The sequence below is a fragment of the Toxotes jaculatrix genome, chromosome 4, assembly GCF_017976425.1.
Source record: "Toxotes jaculatrix isolate fToxJac2 chromosome 4, fToxJac2.pri, whole genome shotgun sequence".
Taxonomy (NCBI): domain Eukaryota; kingdom Metazoa; phylum Chordata; class Actinopteri; family Toxotidae; genus Toxotes; species Toxotes jaculatrix.
The window spans coordinates 9,051,394-9,069,665 of NC_054397.1; the positions used below are offsets into that span (position 1 = coordinate 9,051,394).

General features: G+C 42.5%; 1 protein-coding gene across 4 annotated transcripts in view; it reads left to right on the forward strand.

The window, feature by feature from the left end:
* fam13a (family with sequence similarity 13 member A) overlaps window positions 1-18,272 on the forward strand; it is a 50,835-nt gene extending 32,563 nt beyond the window's left edge. Inside the window, exons 12-26 of one of the 4 annotated variants that reach the window (XM_041036164.1) lie at window positions 299-506; window positions 3,045-3,103; window positions 3,469-3,511; window positions 7,888-8,047; window positions 10,410-10,475; window positions 12,199-12,415; window positions 12,498-12,639; window positions 12,984-13,065; window positions 13,149-13,354; window positions 13,585-13,668; window positions 14,134-14,229; window positions 15,353-15,436; window positions 16,338-16,534; window positions 16,715-16,816; window positions 16,939-18,272. In XM_041036164.1, coding sequence (XP_040892098.1) covers window positions 299-506; window positions 3,045-3,103; window positions 3,469-3,511; window positions 7,888-8,047; window positions 10,410-10,475; window positions 12,199-12,415; window positions 12,498-12,639; window positions 12,984-13,065; window positions 13,149-13,354; window positions 13,585-13,668; window positions 14,134-14,229; window positions 15,353-15,436; window positions 16,338-16,534; window positions 16,715-16,816; window positions 16,939-17,062 — 1,870 coding nt within the window. In that variant the 3' untranslated portion in view covers window positions 17,063-18,272. The remainder of the gene's footprint in view (window positions 1-298; window positions 507-3,044; window positions 3,104-3,468; window positions 3,512-7,887; window positions 8,048-10,409; window positions 10,476-12,198; window positions 12,416-12,497; window positions 12,640-12,983; window positions 13,066-13,148; window positions 13,355-13,584; window positions 13,669-14,133; window positions 14,230-15,352; window positions 15,437-16,337; window positions 16,535-16,714; window positions 16,817-16,938) is intronic. The other 3 variants (XM_041036167.1, XM_041036165.1, XM_041036166.1) reach the window with 3 other exon arrangements.

The following is an 18,272-nucleotide window of genomic DNA, read 5'->3' on the forward strand; positions in this document are numbered from 1 at the left end:
GAGATCAGTGGCACATGGATTAGAGGAGTGCATTAGTCCAAAGACAGCAGAAAATGTCAATAAGAGCGTGGACAGTAAATAGGCACTAAATAGAATTAGCACTAAAACTAAACAGCACATTAGTTGCTGGAGAAGGTATAAGTAAATGAGGTGTTGGGATGACCTTGGCATTTAGTCTCCTGAAGCATTTCACCCAATGTCAAGCTGATAAAGACAGACAGAAAGTGTGCAGCAGAGAGAGTGAGGTGGAAGGCAGATGTCTCATTTCCTCACCCTTTTCTTTTCCGTCTGACAACAGAGCTGCGTTCGTCTGGGCAGACACCAACAAGGAGAACATACCGTCAAGCGGTGGAAGCAGTTCAGGCAGCGTGGGGGAGGACACAGGCAGCAGCAGCGTGGACTCACAGGGAGCCCAGAGCGGTCACACTGAGCAAACCCCCAAACCCAGGAAGTCAAAACACAGCCCTACGCTGGTGCATCTCACGGACAACCAGGACGCCCACGCAGTGAGTCATAACACCTTTTCTCTCCATCTCCTTTTATTTTTGTGATTTGTCACCATCTTGGCAGTTTCTCTCCTACTCTTCCCTGTTTCTGTGTGTGTTTTTCTCCCTGCTTTCTCCCTCTGTTGTTTTAGTTTGTATTTCCTCTCACTGGCACATGTCCTTCTTAGGTGCAGGTCAACAGATAGCACTATGTGGACTATTTTAGATTATAATGAATTCCGAAGTGTGCATAAAGCAAAAATACATTTTATAACAGTTTCCAAGGATGTCACTGGAAACAGCATCACTACTACAGATCTTCTCCTCTAATGCACCTGTGATGCTGATGGATTGTTAAAGCATTCAGCTGGACCCCCTGTCATCCTTATTTCTGGCTTCCTGCAAATAATAGTCTATTGCAACAAGAATCACTAAATGGAGGCAAGTTGGAAGATGACGGGAAGCTGTGCAGCTGCCTAATGGCTCCCTGTTATCCTAATTGTACAGTGGGTTGTAATATGCAGCATGCCATACTAATTGTTCACCACTTTTTCCAGAAGCAGTGCAGATGTAAGAGCCAGTGCATGAGTGTGCAATTAGCTACAGCTTTTATACACTGAAGAAGATGATCCACCAGAGAGCAACTTGTCCTTTCAGCTGTTGTCATGTGGGTACTTGAGACCACAATGTTCCAAGCGCTGTTTTTGTAGGGTGATCGGCATTTGTATTCTGTGGACGGGCGATTAATCAGATACAGTAAAGTACTTCTGTGATGTAAAATGTCGCTTTGGTAATTTAATTTACTTGTTTTCTGAATCTTTAGAGGTTTTATTGTCCGGGCTTTACATATTAAAGTTGCTCTTTAATAGGGTTCAACAATGTGACACTATTTACTACAAAACAGACCATGAGGTCATCAGGCATTTCACAACGATGTTTCCAGTAAGGTACCTCTTTAATATCTCTGGCTGTATCAGAGGATTGCACAACATTACAAATCAAAGTGCAGGTCTTTGTTATGGCAATATTGGATTTAGTGTGTTTCTACATCAGTGTGAAGAGGCACCTTGAGTTTGCAGGTATTTTGGTCACTGGATAAACAAAAAACAGACTGTCCTTTCAGGTTATTGTATCCTTATACAGTTTCTCAGTTGAGCGTCTCGAAAATTGACTGTATCATCCGATATATCAGCACTGCAATGTAAAATTACCGATTGAAATGTGTCCATAGCACCAAATAATGAGAAAACTGTAAAATCAGTTAAAGATGTACTTGTTGATCAGAAAGTTTAGGATTTAAATCATGAATTTTCCAATTTATTCCTTATTTCGTTTAAGCAAAGTTCTCAAGTTAAGCAAAGTTTGTTGTATTCCTCAAAGTAATGTTTTGACAAAAGTATTGTCCTGATCACACTCTGGACCGATATGGTTGTATTGTAGTATTACACTGTTTAAAGAAAGACTAAAGACTAAAAAAAAAATCACAATACGGTGCAAGATTTTATGCATATAGTTTTCCTCTGGGTGTACAATTACAGCCAGATAATAAAATACTTGGTTGATTATCTCTCGCCTGCCAAGCTAGTTTCATTGAGTCATACCCAACAGTGCTGTGGTACAGTGAGAGCTCTATATGAGGAGTGTGTGAAAGCAATCTCAAAGTCACAACGAGGACATGGTGTGAAGTATGTAGCTGTGGTAACATGATCCAGTCTCTACAGACTCTTCTTCCACAATATCTGCATGTAAGCAACCTGGATTATTATTCACACTTGGCTCCCAAATGATGTCTGCTAATGTAAAGATGAGCCACATGGCGTGCTGTCCCACCAACCGACTGATTGAAATAGATTTGGTCAGTTTACACTCTCACACTCAAGGAACTGAATCTTAGGCTGGCAGGCAGTTTTAGTTAAGTTTTTTTTTTTTTGCTCCCCATGCCAAGCCCTTATGTAACAGTACAAATGACACACGATGCCTTGACACACATATGGTATTTATGTGATAGCTGGCACAGCATAGCTGATTGGCTGAGCGAGTGATGTGCTGGGTGTCTGACAGCAGAGGTTTGGTGTTAGCTGGGGTCTGTGCCTGTGTCAGCGTGAACATTCGTCTCTGTGACTGGGAGCTTGTTGTGTCAAGAGCCGCTGAGGATGATCAGGAGCCCTGAGTGTTATTCCTCCTGCTGTTCATTGTAAACCAACACAGAATGACTCAATATGTGAATCAGAGTTGTTTTTTTTTCTTGTGACATTTTTGACAGCTTTTATGTGTGAAATTCTTTGTACATTTATTTCGAAGATAGATGAAACCTCTGTTTTTAATGGTGCCATACAAATAAAGATTATATGTTCTGGCACACATTCAGCAGAGCTCCAAAAAACATCTAACAGCATACACATGAAAAGTTTAAAGATGATGATCTAACAAGATTCAGGAGCATTTACAGTGTCCCCTTTGATTTGCTAACACAATATAGCTTCTCCCATTTTGATTAAAAAAAAAAAAGATCTAAAATCAGATATTTGGATAATTAACTTTTGGCATATCTTTTTCCAGGTAAAGGAATGTGTTGGTGAGAGACCTGAAGCAAACCACATGGATGCAATTCAGAAAGGGTAAGCTCTTCAAGATCTAAAGTTGTAAAATGTCATTACATGTGGCAAATCACTTTTTTCTCACCACTTTGACCTTTTCCTATGAACACACAAGCTGTCGCACCTGTTAACTAAATGTTTGTTTTACACTGATAAGCTGCGTGTTGATCTGTCTGTGCTGTTATCTAAAGAGATCTGTACGGCATACTGTGATGTTTGTAATATTCACTTTATCTAATAAAGGCAGGCAGCAAAGATATATGTGCTGTGCAGGGTTTCCTGAGGCTACCATGAGATAAACCTCTGTCTTGTGTTTGGTTTGACAGAAGCTGGTTTAAGTGGTTAAAGCTTATTTACTGAAGTGGTACAACTGTCTCATTTTTCAGGAATGACATTTCAAGAAAAGATGGCCTTCCTTCTCCTCCAGAGGTAGGTTCAAGTTAGTAGTTCTTTTCCTATGAGTCTCTCTCTGTCTATCATCCATGTCAACACAGTGTACAATTACAGTGTAGTGAGAGATATGAATTACCCAAATTTAACACTTAATAGCAAACAGTGGCAAAAGAAAAGTCACTTGGCATTTGGAAGAGCTCTAACCATTGCTTTTTGTCCACATTACTGCTTTTGCTGAACAGAAACTCCTCTGCAGTTTCACTTCTGACAAAGGCAGAGTCTAGCTTTCTTGTGAAAAGGGATATTCCCACTACTATTGTAACACAAACATACAGTTGTTCCTCAGTCAACTCTTCAAAACATTGTGAAAAACTCCGTACTTTTGGTTTGTAAGTTTGGAGTAAGTGTTGCTGTGAGTGTGAGCAGAAGGAAACAAGCAGCCTTCTCCATCTGCTCTTCTCCTCTTTTAATCTGGACCAGCTCCACTGAACAGAATCATGCAGCCCTGAAACCAATATGGTGAATCTTTTTCTAAGCAGTCCAGATGGATTTGAGTAGCAGCTCAGGCTGCAGCTCTGCCACCACCACACCGTGCCACTGAGCGGCCATCTGGAGCCGGCATGGCGCCGCTCTGAGTGGATGCTGGTGCAGCAGCCTCTCAGCTGGTCATTAATGCTTGGGCTACAACATGAGCATCACACAGACATGATTTTTACCATCAGGCCTTCTTTGTCTTCCTCTGAGCAGCAGTTAGTTAGATTAATTAATAAACCGACCCTGTCTGTATGATGACCTCATCTCCGGGAGCTGATTTTTCAAATATTAATACTCACAGTATTACTTGGTGTATACATGCTGTCAGTTTGGTTTAAATGTAGTGTCTTAGTGATCTGGCAGAAATTGTGAGGTCTTTATTTACTGCTTAACCAATCAGCAGAACAACATAAAACTGTCACTGATTAATCATTTATTGTTTGTTTTTACTCTGTCTTTTGTTTTATCTTTCATTTTTTACCCAAATTTTTACGTTTTTACCCAAATTGCATATATTTGGGTTTGGGTCTAACAAAATAAGTCATCACCTTTGATGCTATGGATACATTTTTCACTGTTTTCTGACCTTTTATAGACTGAACAATCAATTAGTGACATGCAAAAAACAATCAACAAATTAAGAGATAGTGAAAATAAGCACAACTCGCAGCACTACATGTGTTCTGAGTTGTTAAAAAAGGATTTCATGGCAAACGCTCACTCCGCTTCACACCTTTTTCTTAATTGGTAAACACACAAACGTTCAGTGTTTGTGTGTTTGTGTAGTGTGTGTATCGATATGTCACTATGCGTCTTGCTGTAGCTTGAGTGCTTGTATACTGATAACGCACACAACTCCTCCTTCAGCACACATTGTACCTACAACAGAAGAAACATGTTAGTGAGAACTGCAGTGTTTTTAATCAGCTGTCTTAGGAGATCACTGCAACACTGACATGTCAGTTACAGTGAATTTTTTTTTGCAGCAGAAAAAAAAGTCTTAATTTCTGTGGAAACTGGCATTGCATTGACATGACTTGCCTGCGTTAATAATGTTAGCCTTCTTGTATCATTTACTTTCCAAACAAGTGTGTGTGTGTGTGTAGGTGCATGCATGTGTATTTTACGTGCACATGTGTTTTGAAACAAGAGGTATGGAGAGCTCTACCACACATAAAGGGTGTGAGAGGGCAAAAAGAAAACAAAGCTATCAGTCAGGAAGCTTATGTCAGGCCAAATCCTCCATATTGTGTGTGTGTGTGTGTGTGTGTGTGTGTCCAAGGTTATGAGCTTGTCTGTGTGCCATCTCAGCAAAATGCCCCTTAAATTCCATGTGTTTGTTTGTACACTGTATGTGTAAGTCCTCCCCAAACACAGCTTAATCATTGTCTAATGCATGCTGCATGCCTACATCGCCACACACACACACACACTGGCTTTATCTCACCCCTCCTTTGCACCAGCTGGACCTCTCATGATGATGTAATCGTGGCTCAAGTGAGCGAACACAGCGGCTGATGTTCCAGGGAACAGTGTGCAGTGTGTGGACCTGTGTGTGTGAGTGAGTGCATGCACGTACATTTGAATTACATTCAAACGCAGCACGTCCATGGTGAGCTGTAAACATCTGTACTCCTGTTAATCCACTGTGATTCTCTTCAGAGCATCTTGAACTGATGTACTCTCTATGAAACCTTTCATCATGATTCTGCCAGTGATGATCGTATTAATCAGTCTGTTAAAAGAACTAGGATAAACCAATCAAAACATTACAGTAGACTCTTCTGTTTCAAAGCCTAATGAGTCCATACTTTAACTGCATGATTACCATCACTGAACAAAAAGCAGAGTACAGTAGTTAACAGGAAGCGAGTATAGAACAAATCAAAAACTAGGCCCTAATTAACAAACAGCTGTGAAGTTTTTCTCGAATCAAAAACTTTATATTCAAATCAAGTGATGCTTTTATGTTAATGATTAGTCTCTAAGTATCTGTGAATTTGCACGCTAAACACTTACAATATTAATTATTCTTGATTAACGCTGAATAAGGTGCTTACTGGGACAAAACTAGTAAGACTAGTCACATTATTTTACTACTTACTGTAAGAGTGAAAGTTCACACTTCACCTTATTAACAGTAGTTTCTCAAAGAAAAATCCCTTAAAATCCCACTTACTAGCTCGACTGTGAAATGTCGATGGCTGAATTTCATTTCATTAGCTTCAGTTTCGGTGTCCTGGTATCGTGGATGTTGCCTCACTGTCTTTCTTTCTGAGACACTTGAACATAACAGAGACCTCATTCATATTTTTAGTAAACACCTGTTGTTTTTTTTCCTGCCATGAGAAGACAAGATGAATGCTTATCATCTTGACTTCACAAGCACTGATGAATAGCATCAGTGCTTTTACAAACTTTACTTTTCACACTTGCTCTGATATTTGTGTATATTTTTTGGGGTGTGTTTGTGTGTTTGTTTTGTGTGCACACTGGGACCAAAGGCTGGAACAACATGTCATTCCTGTAAATGTTGTTAAAAGGATTATATGTGTGTGTGGATCTGTGGTAAGGAGGTCTTGATTGTTGATTGAGTGATCTGGTGCAGTATGTACTCATTCGTTGTGGGGGGTGGGGGAGGGGGGTCTTGACTTCAAAACACTGACGGTAAGTGCTGCTTAGAGGAAATTTCAGCTATTAGTCGGTCACAGTCCGCACGTTCTCTCTGGGCACTAATACAGCTTTGTGTCCTCTGTGATTCACATCACATCAGAGTGATTTCCCATGTAACAGCTGTGGAGACTTGATAAGTCCGTGTTTTTGGCTTTGTGCCCTCCACTTCAGCACAAGAACACACACACACACACACACACACCTGAGACTAATTTACATAAACCTGCCAACAACACCAACTTCGTGTCATTAACAAAGACACAAATCAAGGGCTGCTGTAACCAGATTCAACTGCACGCCTTCCTGTAAGCCGTCTGTGGCATTTATGAGGTCTAATAGCAGTGTGTCTTGATCTGTTTTTCCTAAAAATAGCTTGGTCCCACGCCCAGACAGAGGAAACGGGACCCCATGGGCTTAGTGCTAAGTGATCCGTGGACACGTTCTAAGTGCATGATCAGCGGAGTATGTTGTTTCCCCCAAATTATTTACTTTATACTATAATATGATAACGCAGCTTTGATCGTGGATAAGCAATGTGGAGTTTGAGAAAAAAGTTCGAGACAGAAGGAGAGAGAGGAGAAGCCGGTGGAGGAAGTAATGAAGGGAAAGGAGTAATGAGGTGCTGGAGGAGGAGGTATGCATATAGTATTCTTGCTCTGGGCTGAATGTTTGTCTGCAAACGGACAGATAGAGAGAGAAAAAAATCACCCAGTCAGCCTACGTGTACTAGCTCACAATCTGTCTCCTTTTTTTTTTTTTTTTTGTTGTCCTCACCTCCCTCCCTCCTTCCCTCTCTAACACCCCTTCACCCCTCCCCTTCTGTTCTTTCTGCTGTGGAACAAACAAGTCCAGGGCGGCACTGTGGGGTGGGGAGTATATGCATGTCAGGGAAAGAGAGAAAGAAAGGAGGGCTACTGTAGAGAAAAGAGAGAGAGAAAATAAGAGAGAAGAAGGAGGGGTGAGATCGAGGGATTCCAGCGGGTGAAAGAGGAGGCGGGCCCAACCCACTCCTGCTCTCTCCCACACAGCCAGAGACAGATGGGCGGATGTTTTGGCCAGACAAGGCAGCCAATCGCGAGCAGGGACCAGCCCCCTCTGTCAGGGCAGGGCCAGTCCGAGGGAGTGTGCGGCTCAACTTAAAGAGTGTGTTCACAGGCTGGTCATCGTTGTTGAGAGCTTGTTTCTTTTCTCTCATGGTTGTGCAGACGTTAAGGATGAAGATCCAGGAGTCGCCCGTCACTTGTGACACGGGAAGGGTCAGCGGCGGGGAGGTGCGAGGCTCTGACCCGGACTGCGAGAAGACGAGCTGCGAGGATGTTCCCCGGCTGGACCTGACAGCACTGACCGAGGACAACAACTGGGGAGGTGAGACTGGAGGCCATCTTAATGTTGTTTTCCTGCTTACAGTTTGTTTGCTTTTACATGCAACACTTCATTTCTACATAGGTATAATGCTATCTGGAGCACACACCCTTTTTATATGAACACACATGCCCAGACAACCCACACACTGTCCTCCACCCAGCTCTGCACATGGGTGTCTGGGTAGCAGCTGCACACCTTCTGCTGCCTCTGCTCCTCCTCCTCCTCCTCCTCCTCCTGATGCAGCTCCTTCTGTCTCTCCTGCAGGATTTAATTGTAAAAGATCCTCTTAAGTTCTCTAGCCACCTTTATCTGGAGGAGAAACACTCACTGGAGACGTGCTTGTTTTCTGGGTTGGCAAGATAAGGCAGCACTGCAGACAGTTTGTGTTGTTGGAGACCACATGGGACCCTTGAGTCTTTTACTCAACTCACAAGAGAGAATATGAAGGTGTAGCTCAGTTTAGAGCTCCTCTTGAGGTTTCATTTAAAGAGTAAACAGTGTTTTTTTTTGAGTAAATTGTTTCCAGACTCAGCTGCTGCTGTAATTCCCAGTCAAAATCAGTTATTAAAGGGGAGGTCGAATGGTGGTAACAGTGTGCCAGTCAAGCGGCTGTAGAAACTTGGCTTGCATTTGGCGAGGTTATTGGGCCTGGCTGGAATTTTGTGCTCCATTTAAAAAGTGGGGTTGAATTTTCCGAGCAGCTCGTGTTTGTTCTGTCACTCCAGGAATAGTGGTGGTGATTTCTGTGCATGTGCATTTCATAGCAGCTCTGCACCAGATCAAATTTAAATGCAACTAATGAAGTATGCCTGTCTAATTTATTGATGCTGGCTTATCAAGTGTCATTACTAATGCAGAGGTTGCAGAAATAGCCATGAGCTTTTCATTATTCATACGGATATTCCATCTCCGTTTTGCTGTCAGACGTCTTTTGAGTTTGTTATTAATGTGTTTGTTTAAGCAGTGTTGGCGGTTGTGCAGAAAGGAAATCATGCACAATCGCCATGCACCAACACTGTGATTGTTCTGTCAGGACATTGCGACACAGCGGAGGTGGGTGGTGGTTTCTGTACTGAGCAGTGAAAGCCAAGCATTTTGCTGAACTGTACTGGAATGATAACCAACAGGTCTATTGCTACAGTCAAATACAGTTAAAGGGCATGCTGCAGCGTGTGTTGACATGTTTCCGCTGCAAACTCTGATCTTCACTCTCGCCACTATCACTGTTTTGTGTTTGATGTGGCAGTCAGAGCAAAATTGTTCCATGCATTAAATCTCTCAACTTCAGCAGCCTCGTATTTGAAGCATTCACAGGCGATTATATGCTTTTTGGAGCTCTCTAGTGGCCGAATATGATACATGAAAAGCAGCCTGGTCTGTGAGAGGTTGTTGTTTTTTTGTTTTTTTTTGCTGTGCAGCGTTTGCTGCATGGAAGAAGTCATGTCAAGTACTGAAATATTGCATCTGAACTAACAAACTGTTGCTTTAGTCTACAGAAAGGCATGGTGTGGCCGATTGTGTGTGCGTGTAATTAAAATGTAATTTTCACTGAGGGAGGATATGAAGGAGATTATCTGTTTGTTCAGGAAATCTATAATCCAGGTGGCTCTTATTCTTTTCTTGGCTTTTTGCCTTTTCTTAGACCTCCCTGCTGTACATTCTGTCCTGAATACATAACTGAGTTCATGGCAATGAGGACACCACAGGGAGCCTGCATCATTGGCTGTGACAGGCCGCTCAGACGTACAGTATCTCCTCTAGGTGCCTTTCAAGCATGACGGTGAACAGGGCTTGCCATAGCACGAACTGCAATTGTGTAAATGTATTGTGCAAAGTTGAACGAGTTAGTTTTTTTTTTTCCTGTAAAGCTGGCACGTTTATATATCGGTGAGGAGAGCCAAAGAGGGATTTATGTTCTGGCAAAATGAGCGAAGCCGAATCAGCAGTTAATAAAAGCGGTACAATTGTTGTAAGTATGTTGGGTGATGTGTGGAAACTGTACAGCTGTACGTGTTAGACTGTACAAATGGGTATGCGGGTGGTTGAGGGCATTAGGCAGCGGTGCGAGACCTTTGTCCCAGTACACTCTGTGCCAGCGCCTGTCATGGTGACCTGATATTTGCTGCTGCTCTGTCCTTGCCTTTCTGCCAGCGATGTGTTGGAAAGACATTAATGGGCATTTGAACAGGAAGAGAAACAGATCTGAAGCCCATATGTCTCATGAGTTAACTAGAGAGACGTGTGTTATTTTAAGATGCCACATTTACTGCTGTAGGACGGATGCATGCTTGCCCTGTGTTTCTTTTTCATTCCTTCATCTTGTTCTTCTCCTTCTCCTCTTTTTCTTCTTTTGTTCCTCCAGATTCTCAGTTCATTAACACCCCTTTCCTTGATTTCAAAAGCATTTTCCATACAAGTTGTTGTGATGGTAAGTCTAATGTTACATCGCTCTCAGCACTGACTGGCATTGCTGCAAATAACATGTCAGAGAGAAAGAAAGAAAGAAAGAAAGGAAAGGCTGTCTGAATGACCTTTTCCTCTGCATGGCAACATGCTTGAATGATCTGGAACATTGCGGCTGAGAGTCACACACACAACAACCTTTAGAGAAAAGGCAAACTGGCATGTTTTTTGTTTCATTAGTCTAGTTAATCCTGAGCTATCAGCGAGCAGTTGATTTAAAGGATTAATTTCACATGCCATGGAGCCTCACTGTCCAGCTACACTGCACTGCACTCTGAGCTAGATAATGGAGCTCAAAGGAAGACATTCAGTGTGATTGAGAGTTTCACCTGCCGCTGTGAGCGAGCTCTAACATGCCAGGGACTCACTACTTGATAAACTGCACGTACCTTAAAAGTACAGGAGGACCCCCGGGACTCTGAAGCTGGAATTTGAGCTAAGTCGCTTCTCGTACACTCCGGCTCAACCCAGCTAAGAAAAATATGCATGTGCAGTTTTCGACTGGGTGTGCATATTTTCACGGGTGCTTTCTGACACCGTGAATGTTTACACTGACGGTTGGTTTCCTTCAGAGCTTGTTTTCGCTCCCTCCGTCTCTTCTCCCTGTGCAGCGACTCCTCAGTATTTCTAGAGTCTACTGACACCTGATATTACAGGCCTCTCCTTTTCCATGAAATCTACATTATTTCTCGTGCTGGGTTTCACGTATTGGCAATTTCTATAGACTTTTCCCTCCTTATTATAACTGAACTTTCCCAATCCAAATTTCCTCTTTCTAGTCTTTCTCTCATGCACACGTGCTTGGACAGACACAGCAACGTGGTTTATCTCTCACCATGCAGAGTGGAAACTAAAACACAAACTCATCACCGTACCTCTCACTAGGGGTCACGCCCTGACATTATCCCACTGTGAGCCAGGCTTTATTAATAGCCCAGGGATTGTCAGGGGTATCTGCATGACTATTTTCACCAGACATAATTATTGCCAGGGTGGAGACTGTAACCAGGGGATGAACAGAGAGAGCGAGGGTGGGCGTGTCTTACCCACAATTTCAGAACATCTGTGACTGTCGAGACCCAGAGGAAGTTTTTTATTTTTCCCCAGAACAGTTTTAGAGAGAGTAGCTTCATCATATCCAGTGATTTTGAAAATACCAGAGAGGATCTGAGATGTCTATACGAAGAGAATCTGTGCCGACCCTTGGAAAACAAGCATACTGTTTGACTTTCCTCAAACATTTTCACCCGTCTGCTATGTTGCTTGCTCTTAGATTTTACAAAATTCCCCCCAAAAATAGAGTAAAACAGGAAAGTATACGGTTGGCTTTGGTTTAAACTTTTAATCCCAAATAGATTTGGTAAACATTTGAAAGTGTTTTGAAATAGCTTTGATACTGGATTTAAAGTTCATAAAATACTGTTGCGCTTCATCTCTGGAGACTGTGTTGTATCCATTCCTTCTGTAGCTACAGAGCTCTCGGGGAAAATTATGAATTTGCTGTTACTGTACCAAGGCCAGCAATGTGGCTGTTGGCCAGCATACACCACATCTGCAAACAAGATTCCCTGACTAACTTGTTCTTTGTTTGCTTTGTCTTTTGTGTGTGTGTGCATCTTCTGTTTGACAGCAGAGCAAGCAAAGTGTCACATTTTAACACAAAGTGTTTATGTTTGTGCATTACTCAGAACCAGTCCCAGCGTACTCCTCACTGCAGAGAGAGAGCATGGACCGCGAGGAGGCTCGACTGTCCCCTCACGCCGGGGGTCGACTGATCCGCCAGCTGCTGGAGGAAGACAGCGACCCCATGCTGTCCCCTCGCTTTTACGCCTATGGACAGTGCCAGCAGTACCTGGACGACACTGAAGTGCCTCCCTCACCGCCAAACGCACACTCGTTTGTCAGGTAGTCACTTGACGTTGTTTTGTTCGTAGAGGCTATAGGAAGGAGATGTCACTGATGTTAACCACATCATTTATCTCTCCAGTCGCAGACGGAGTTCATCTCTCGGCTCCTGTGACGATGAGAAAGAGGAGCTGACGTCGGCTCAGCTAACAAAGAGGATTCATGTCCTGAAGAAAAAGATCCACAGATTTGAGGAGAGGTTTGAAGAGGAGCGAAAATACAGGGTAAGTCGTAACAACTTGTTCATTTATCACAAGCAGAGACAACAAAATGACGCCTTGCCACACAAAATCTGAACCGAAAGACATTTTTACAAGCCATAAACAAGGTTATTCACTGCCTGAGGAGACTCTGATCAGTCATTAAAATGAATTGAAAATAGAGAATAAAGCTGTGCCCTTGTTTCTTTGCAAGGCCACTTGCCTTATAAAAGGGTTGATGATCCCACACAGAGCTTCAGTAAAGATTTACAGTTATGTTCATGTGAGCAGCAATCCTCAATGCTGTTGCCTTATTTTGAAAGGTGAATCAATTTTCATTTGTTTCATTGTTTTTTTTTTCCATCCAGCCCTCCCACAGTGATAAAGCTGCAAACCCAGAAGTGCTGAGATGGGTAAATGAACTGGCCAAGCTTCGTAAAGAGCTTAAAGGTAGGACATAAAAATTAATCACTGTAACAAGATGATTTAAGTTAAAATCACTGAAGCTCATATGTAGTTCTCTTCCTCACCAGAACACAAGCTGATGAAGTCTGAAGAGGATCTGCCGCCTCTGACCCGTCAGCGCAGCAACACACTGCCCAAAAGCTTCGGCTCTCAGCTGGAGAAGAAACCTCAGCAGGAGAAAGTGCCAAAGCCGTCGGTGGAGAGCACCCTGGAAACGATTTTAAAGAAGCTGCAGGAGAAGAGGGAGGAGGTGAACCGCCCCGAGGACATCAAGGTAAAACCATGTCCCTGTCACACACTGACAGGGATGAATTAATAAAACGTTTCTAGCAAATGGATGTTGCGTGGAAGATAAAACAGCATACTTTTCAAAGGAGGCGGCTGGGTTTGAATTTATTATGCCGCTGAAATGTGTGCGCGTGTGTGTGTGTGGGCATGCAACAGATAATGAACTCAGGTCATTTCTAAAACATGCTGACTCACTTCCTATCCCCCTGCTGACAGGATATGACACGGGAGCAGATCGCGGCAGAGAAAGTCGCCCTGCAGAAAACTCTCCTCTACTATGAGAGCATACATGGCCGACCAGTAAGTCACCCTCCACCTCCGCTTCCACCCAGACGCATACAGCACACTCCATATGTCTGATCTCCTGCCAGCACTGTTGGCACAAAGAGAGAAAATCTTGTTTACAGCGTGATTGTGACCCAGAACAGAGCTGAATTGACATGCTCTTTGTTTGATGTCAGACCACATCCAATTGCAATAATTGTGTCGTCTAATCCCAACTAGTATTGCTGTATGTCAGGAAGTGCAGTTGACCTTTCTGTCACCCCCGTGCCTCTTCACGCTGTGTGCCCCGGTGTTTTGTGGTTAATGACCTTCATGCTCTGAGGCACGGCTGCAGAATTGTTGTCGGCCAATCTGGGTTAGCTGTCATTTTGTTTTATGTTAGTGCTGCAGCTAGTTAGTCTGCAGGGATACAGAGGATGACAGAAAGAAAGTAATACTGTGCTAACAAGGTGTCTTTGTTTCTCTTTTTTGCTCTTATAGGTCACCAAAAGCGAGAGGCAAATCATGAAACCCTTGTACGATAGGTATCGCCTGGTCAAGCAGATCCTGTGCAGAGCCTCCACCATCCCTGTCATTGTAAGTGTCACATCTTAACCTCCCTTTTTTTCTTCCCTCCACAGCTGCGTGTTTGTGCTCTGCCGCTCGTTGCCAAGTGAGCAGCAAATCACCATCACACTGTTCAAACGTCTGCACGCGTAATCCCAGCTCGTGTTGGCTTTAAACGCCTACTGTGGGAACTGGTGGCAGTCGTGCCACAGACGTGTTATCCATCTCACCAAGCTCTAAGTCCAGCTTTAGCTGCTTTAGTGGAACCTCCGGTCGTAAAGGAGCTCATAGGTGGCACACTGAGTTCACGGGAAGTGAACAGATGAGTGCAGGAGAGGGTCAGAAACTGTAAAAGTGGTTATCTCTCCTGTCTGTCTACGTAGTCTGAATAGAAGATAAACAGAAACAAAACTGCAGTATTATTAATGCTGCTCTGAATATTGTTTTCATTGAATATTTGTTTGTTCCATGAAATAATACTATAATAATAATAATAATAAGAGTAGGATAAATGCTCCCTATTATTTATGTACTTAACTATTTAATAACCATTTTTATTATGTAAGGTATGATCTGCATTATGCACCAACAGTATATACACATTATAAAATGCACTACGTCTAATCCCCGTCATGCAAATTAGGACCACTGCCATAGATTATTCTGTACAATAGTAGTTATGGTGGAGCATTTTTATTATCCTTGAGAGGCCAAATGACATTGTAGTACAGTGTTTTTCAGCTTTTTTTTTTTTTTTAATTATTTTTATGGTTTTTTTTTTTTAATTTTACTGTTTACTGTTACTGTTTTGTACACACTCCTGCTATAAAATAAGCAAAGTGGTCAAGTGGTTGTCATCTCAACTTCAATCCATTTTCAAGCTGCTGCTTGTTAAGAGGTTAAGAGACGGATTAGAGTCAAGTTAAATTTTCAATATTATTATCATTTAAACCTCCTGTAGAAAAACAATGTGGTGGTGGACAAAAGGAAGAATAGAAAGTAAAGACGGAAAACTCTGCTTAGCTTCAGCTCTGATAAAAGTTCAGGCATGGAAGTCGGTGAAAACTGGAAGGAAGTGTGGCGTTTTCTCGTTGCAAATACCAGAGTGAGCGTCTCAGAGTGGTTAACTCCTCCTTCTTAACCGTCACCACAGGGCTCTCCCTCCAGCAAGCGCAGAGGTCCCCTCCTTCAGCCCATTATCGAGGGCGAAACCGCACTCTTCTTCGATGATATCAAGGTGAAGAGCTGCTGCTGCTGCTGCTTCCGTAATCAGTTGCCAGCTCCCCTTCCTTGCCCCCAACGTACTACCCTCCAACCCCACCTCCCTCTTATTTACTACCATTTACCCCTCTAATGAACCTGATTGCTGCCTGTTGATTGGGCAGTTGCCTGTTTCCTGCCACCAGCATCAGTAGACAAGCACCTGTAGACATGTTGAATCAGTAGCTGCCTGGACGTGATGTGTGAATCATTCTGTGATTTTGATGCAAATACATAGAAACTGTTAATGCTCTGTTATAAGGGGTGATCACCTTGAGTCCTGTTTTGAGGGTTTTGGTCATCATTCCTCTTGTTAATCACTGAGATCCGGGATGTTAAATGTGTGAGACTGACAAAAAAAACATCATACAGTTTTACAGTTCAGTAATTACTTTCGTGAGTCCAGTAGAAATGATGGTCAAAGCTACAGAAGTAAAACCCAAGTTGCAGTGAACCAGAGTGATCCTTTAAATGTGTTTTAAGACAAACTGGATTCAAATTGCAGTAGAACTAAATCCTTGCTCTCAATGTGTTTTGCTCATTATTAATGAAGATTGTTTATAGCTGGTTCAGGACTCTTAGACTCCATAAAGCCGGTTCTCTGTGGGGTATGTGCCTTCTAGTCGACTGTGCTCAGTAAATCCATACTAATGAGTATAGACGTGAATCACAAACGAGGACCATTGAAGTGCATTTTGCTGCTGTACCGTGATGATTTGTAACCACTGACGACTAACACTGCACGACCCTCACTCACTGCAGTGTTTGAGCCCGGGGGCCCGGCCGACAGCCTCGGGTTTATATCAGTAACACCACTCACTGCACGATGTGATGTTTTTAAGCCTCGGCCTCCTTTTGACCTCTTTATGCCCCCGCAGGAGGAAGAGGACGGCTCAGAGGACGACGGAGACTCAAAGACTCAGTTCACCGTGACCGTCAGGCCCGACCTCAGCATGCTGGGCTTCCTGGATCACATGGACGAGGAAGTGGACGGCTTCATTTCACCAGTGGACGAACTCTCTCCATCTAAGAACACGACAGACATGAGGCTATCCAACCTTCACTCCGCCACCATGTAAGTTACTGAAAAGAGAGAAGACAAACAAGTACATTTAATTTAATTCCACTTTATGCTTCTACCTCATTACATTTCAGATGCAAATATTGCTGCTCCATTACACTTCTATATAAATATTATATTTTATATTAAATATTTTAATGCAAGATATTTAAATATTTTTACTTTCTCTCGCAGGCAGGAGCTCGTGGAGCAACTCCAGGAGACTAGAGAGGAGAAGAAGAGAATCCGCAAAAACCTGAAAGAGTTTGAGGACCAGTTCTTTAGACAAAACGGAAGGTAAAAGAAAAGAATTTGTTCAGATTATATAACAGAGGCACCATAATGAATAATAGCTTTTCCACAGCTGAGCCTTCTCCGTTTCTTAATGTTTGTCTTCCGCCCACGTCTTGTTCCCATAGAAATGTGCAGAAGGAGGACCGCTCCCCACTGGCAGTGGAGTACAACGAATACAAGCACATTAAAGCCAAACTGCGGCTGCTGGAAGTCCTCATCAGCAAAAGAGACTCGACTAAGTTCATCTGAGAAAAAAAATAAAAGACTCTAAAAGGACTGTTGCTTAGTTTCCGGAGATACAGTTAAAACACATCTCACCCAGCAGGAGAAAAGATCTGATTTTCGCCATCTGTGCTGCTCATGTTTCTGGCTCGGGGAACAGCCTGTGAGTCCGTTCTGTCGAGCACAGCAGCGTTTTCCTCTGACGCCCACAGAGAGCCGCCGACCCACGACTGATTCACAGCGACACAAAGTCACCTGCTTCACCTGAGAAGTTAATTTCCAACAAAACCTCACCTTCACAAGAGGACGTTTCTCGAGACTTGAGCAAGATGCACACAAATAACCCGAATCACACTTGTACTGCTAATAATTTATTTCTATTCTTTTGAATGTTTTTATCAGAGCAGAACAGAAAAGTTATTTTTCTCATGCTTTACTGTAGAAGTCTTAAAAAATAACTAATAGATATAAAATTACTGCTATTTTTAAGAAGAAGGATTTTGTGATCAAGATTTATGTGTATTTTTGTAAGGGAGACGTTACTATTTGTATAACTTCAATCAGCTGAGCAGTATTCACTAAACCAATAGCTTTCTCTGTTTCAGTTCTGACCATCAAATATATAATGTCTGAAATAATCTTATGTCACTTCTCTAGAAGTTAAGTTGGAGTTTTTGCTCACTAAAAGAAGTGGTTTCTAATTTTAATACAATCCAAAGACTCAGAGTACAAACTCCGAACCAAAATGACTCAAATGTTCATTATATTCGAGAAAACTGTTTATTTTTTGTGATCACTGGTACTTACCTAAGCACCTGACTGTATGTTTTAAACGTTGACGTTATCCCCTCCCCCACCACCCCATTCACTTCATGTCAAATAAGCTATTTCTCTTCTTGAAATCACTGGTATGTTTGTGCTCACACTGATCAGAACTGACAAGGCCATTTGTGAGACGACTGCAGAGGACAGAAATGGTCGCTAAAAGCCCCAGTTTTTCCAGCGGTCTGTGTTTCTCGTCCTTTTGTAAATATGGATCACCGTGTATGTTTACATTTCTGTAAGCGAGTACTTTTTTCCTTTCTTTCTCCAAAATGGATGATTATCAGTGTGAATTTCGTTTTTTACTGAATGTAAACACTGACAAGGCTTAATGAATTTTGAGTGTGTACATTTTAGTACATAAATTGTATTTGTATTTTGTATATATTATGAATGAAATCATATTTTTACTGAA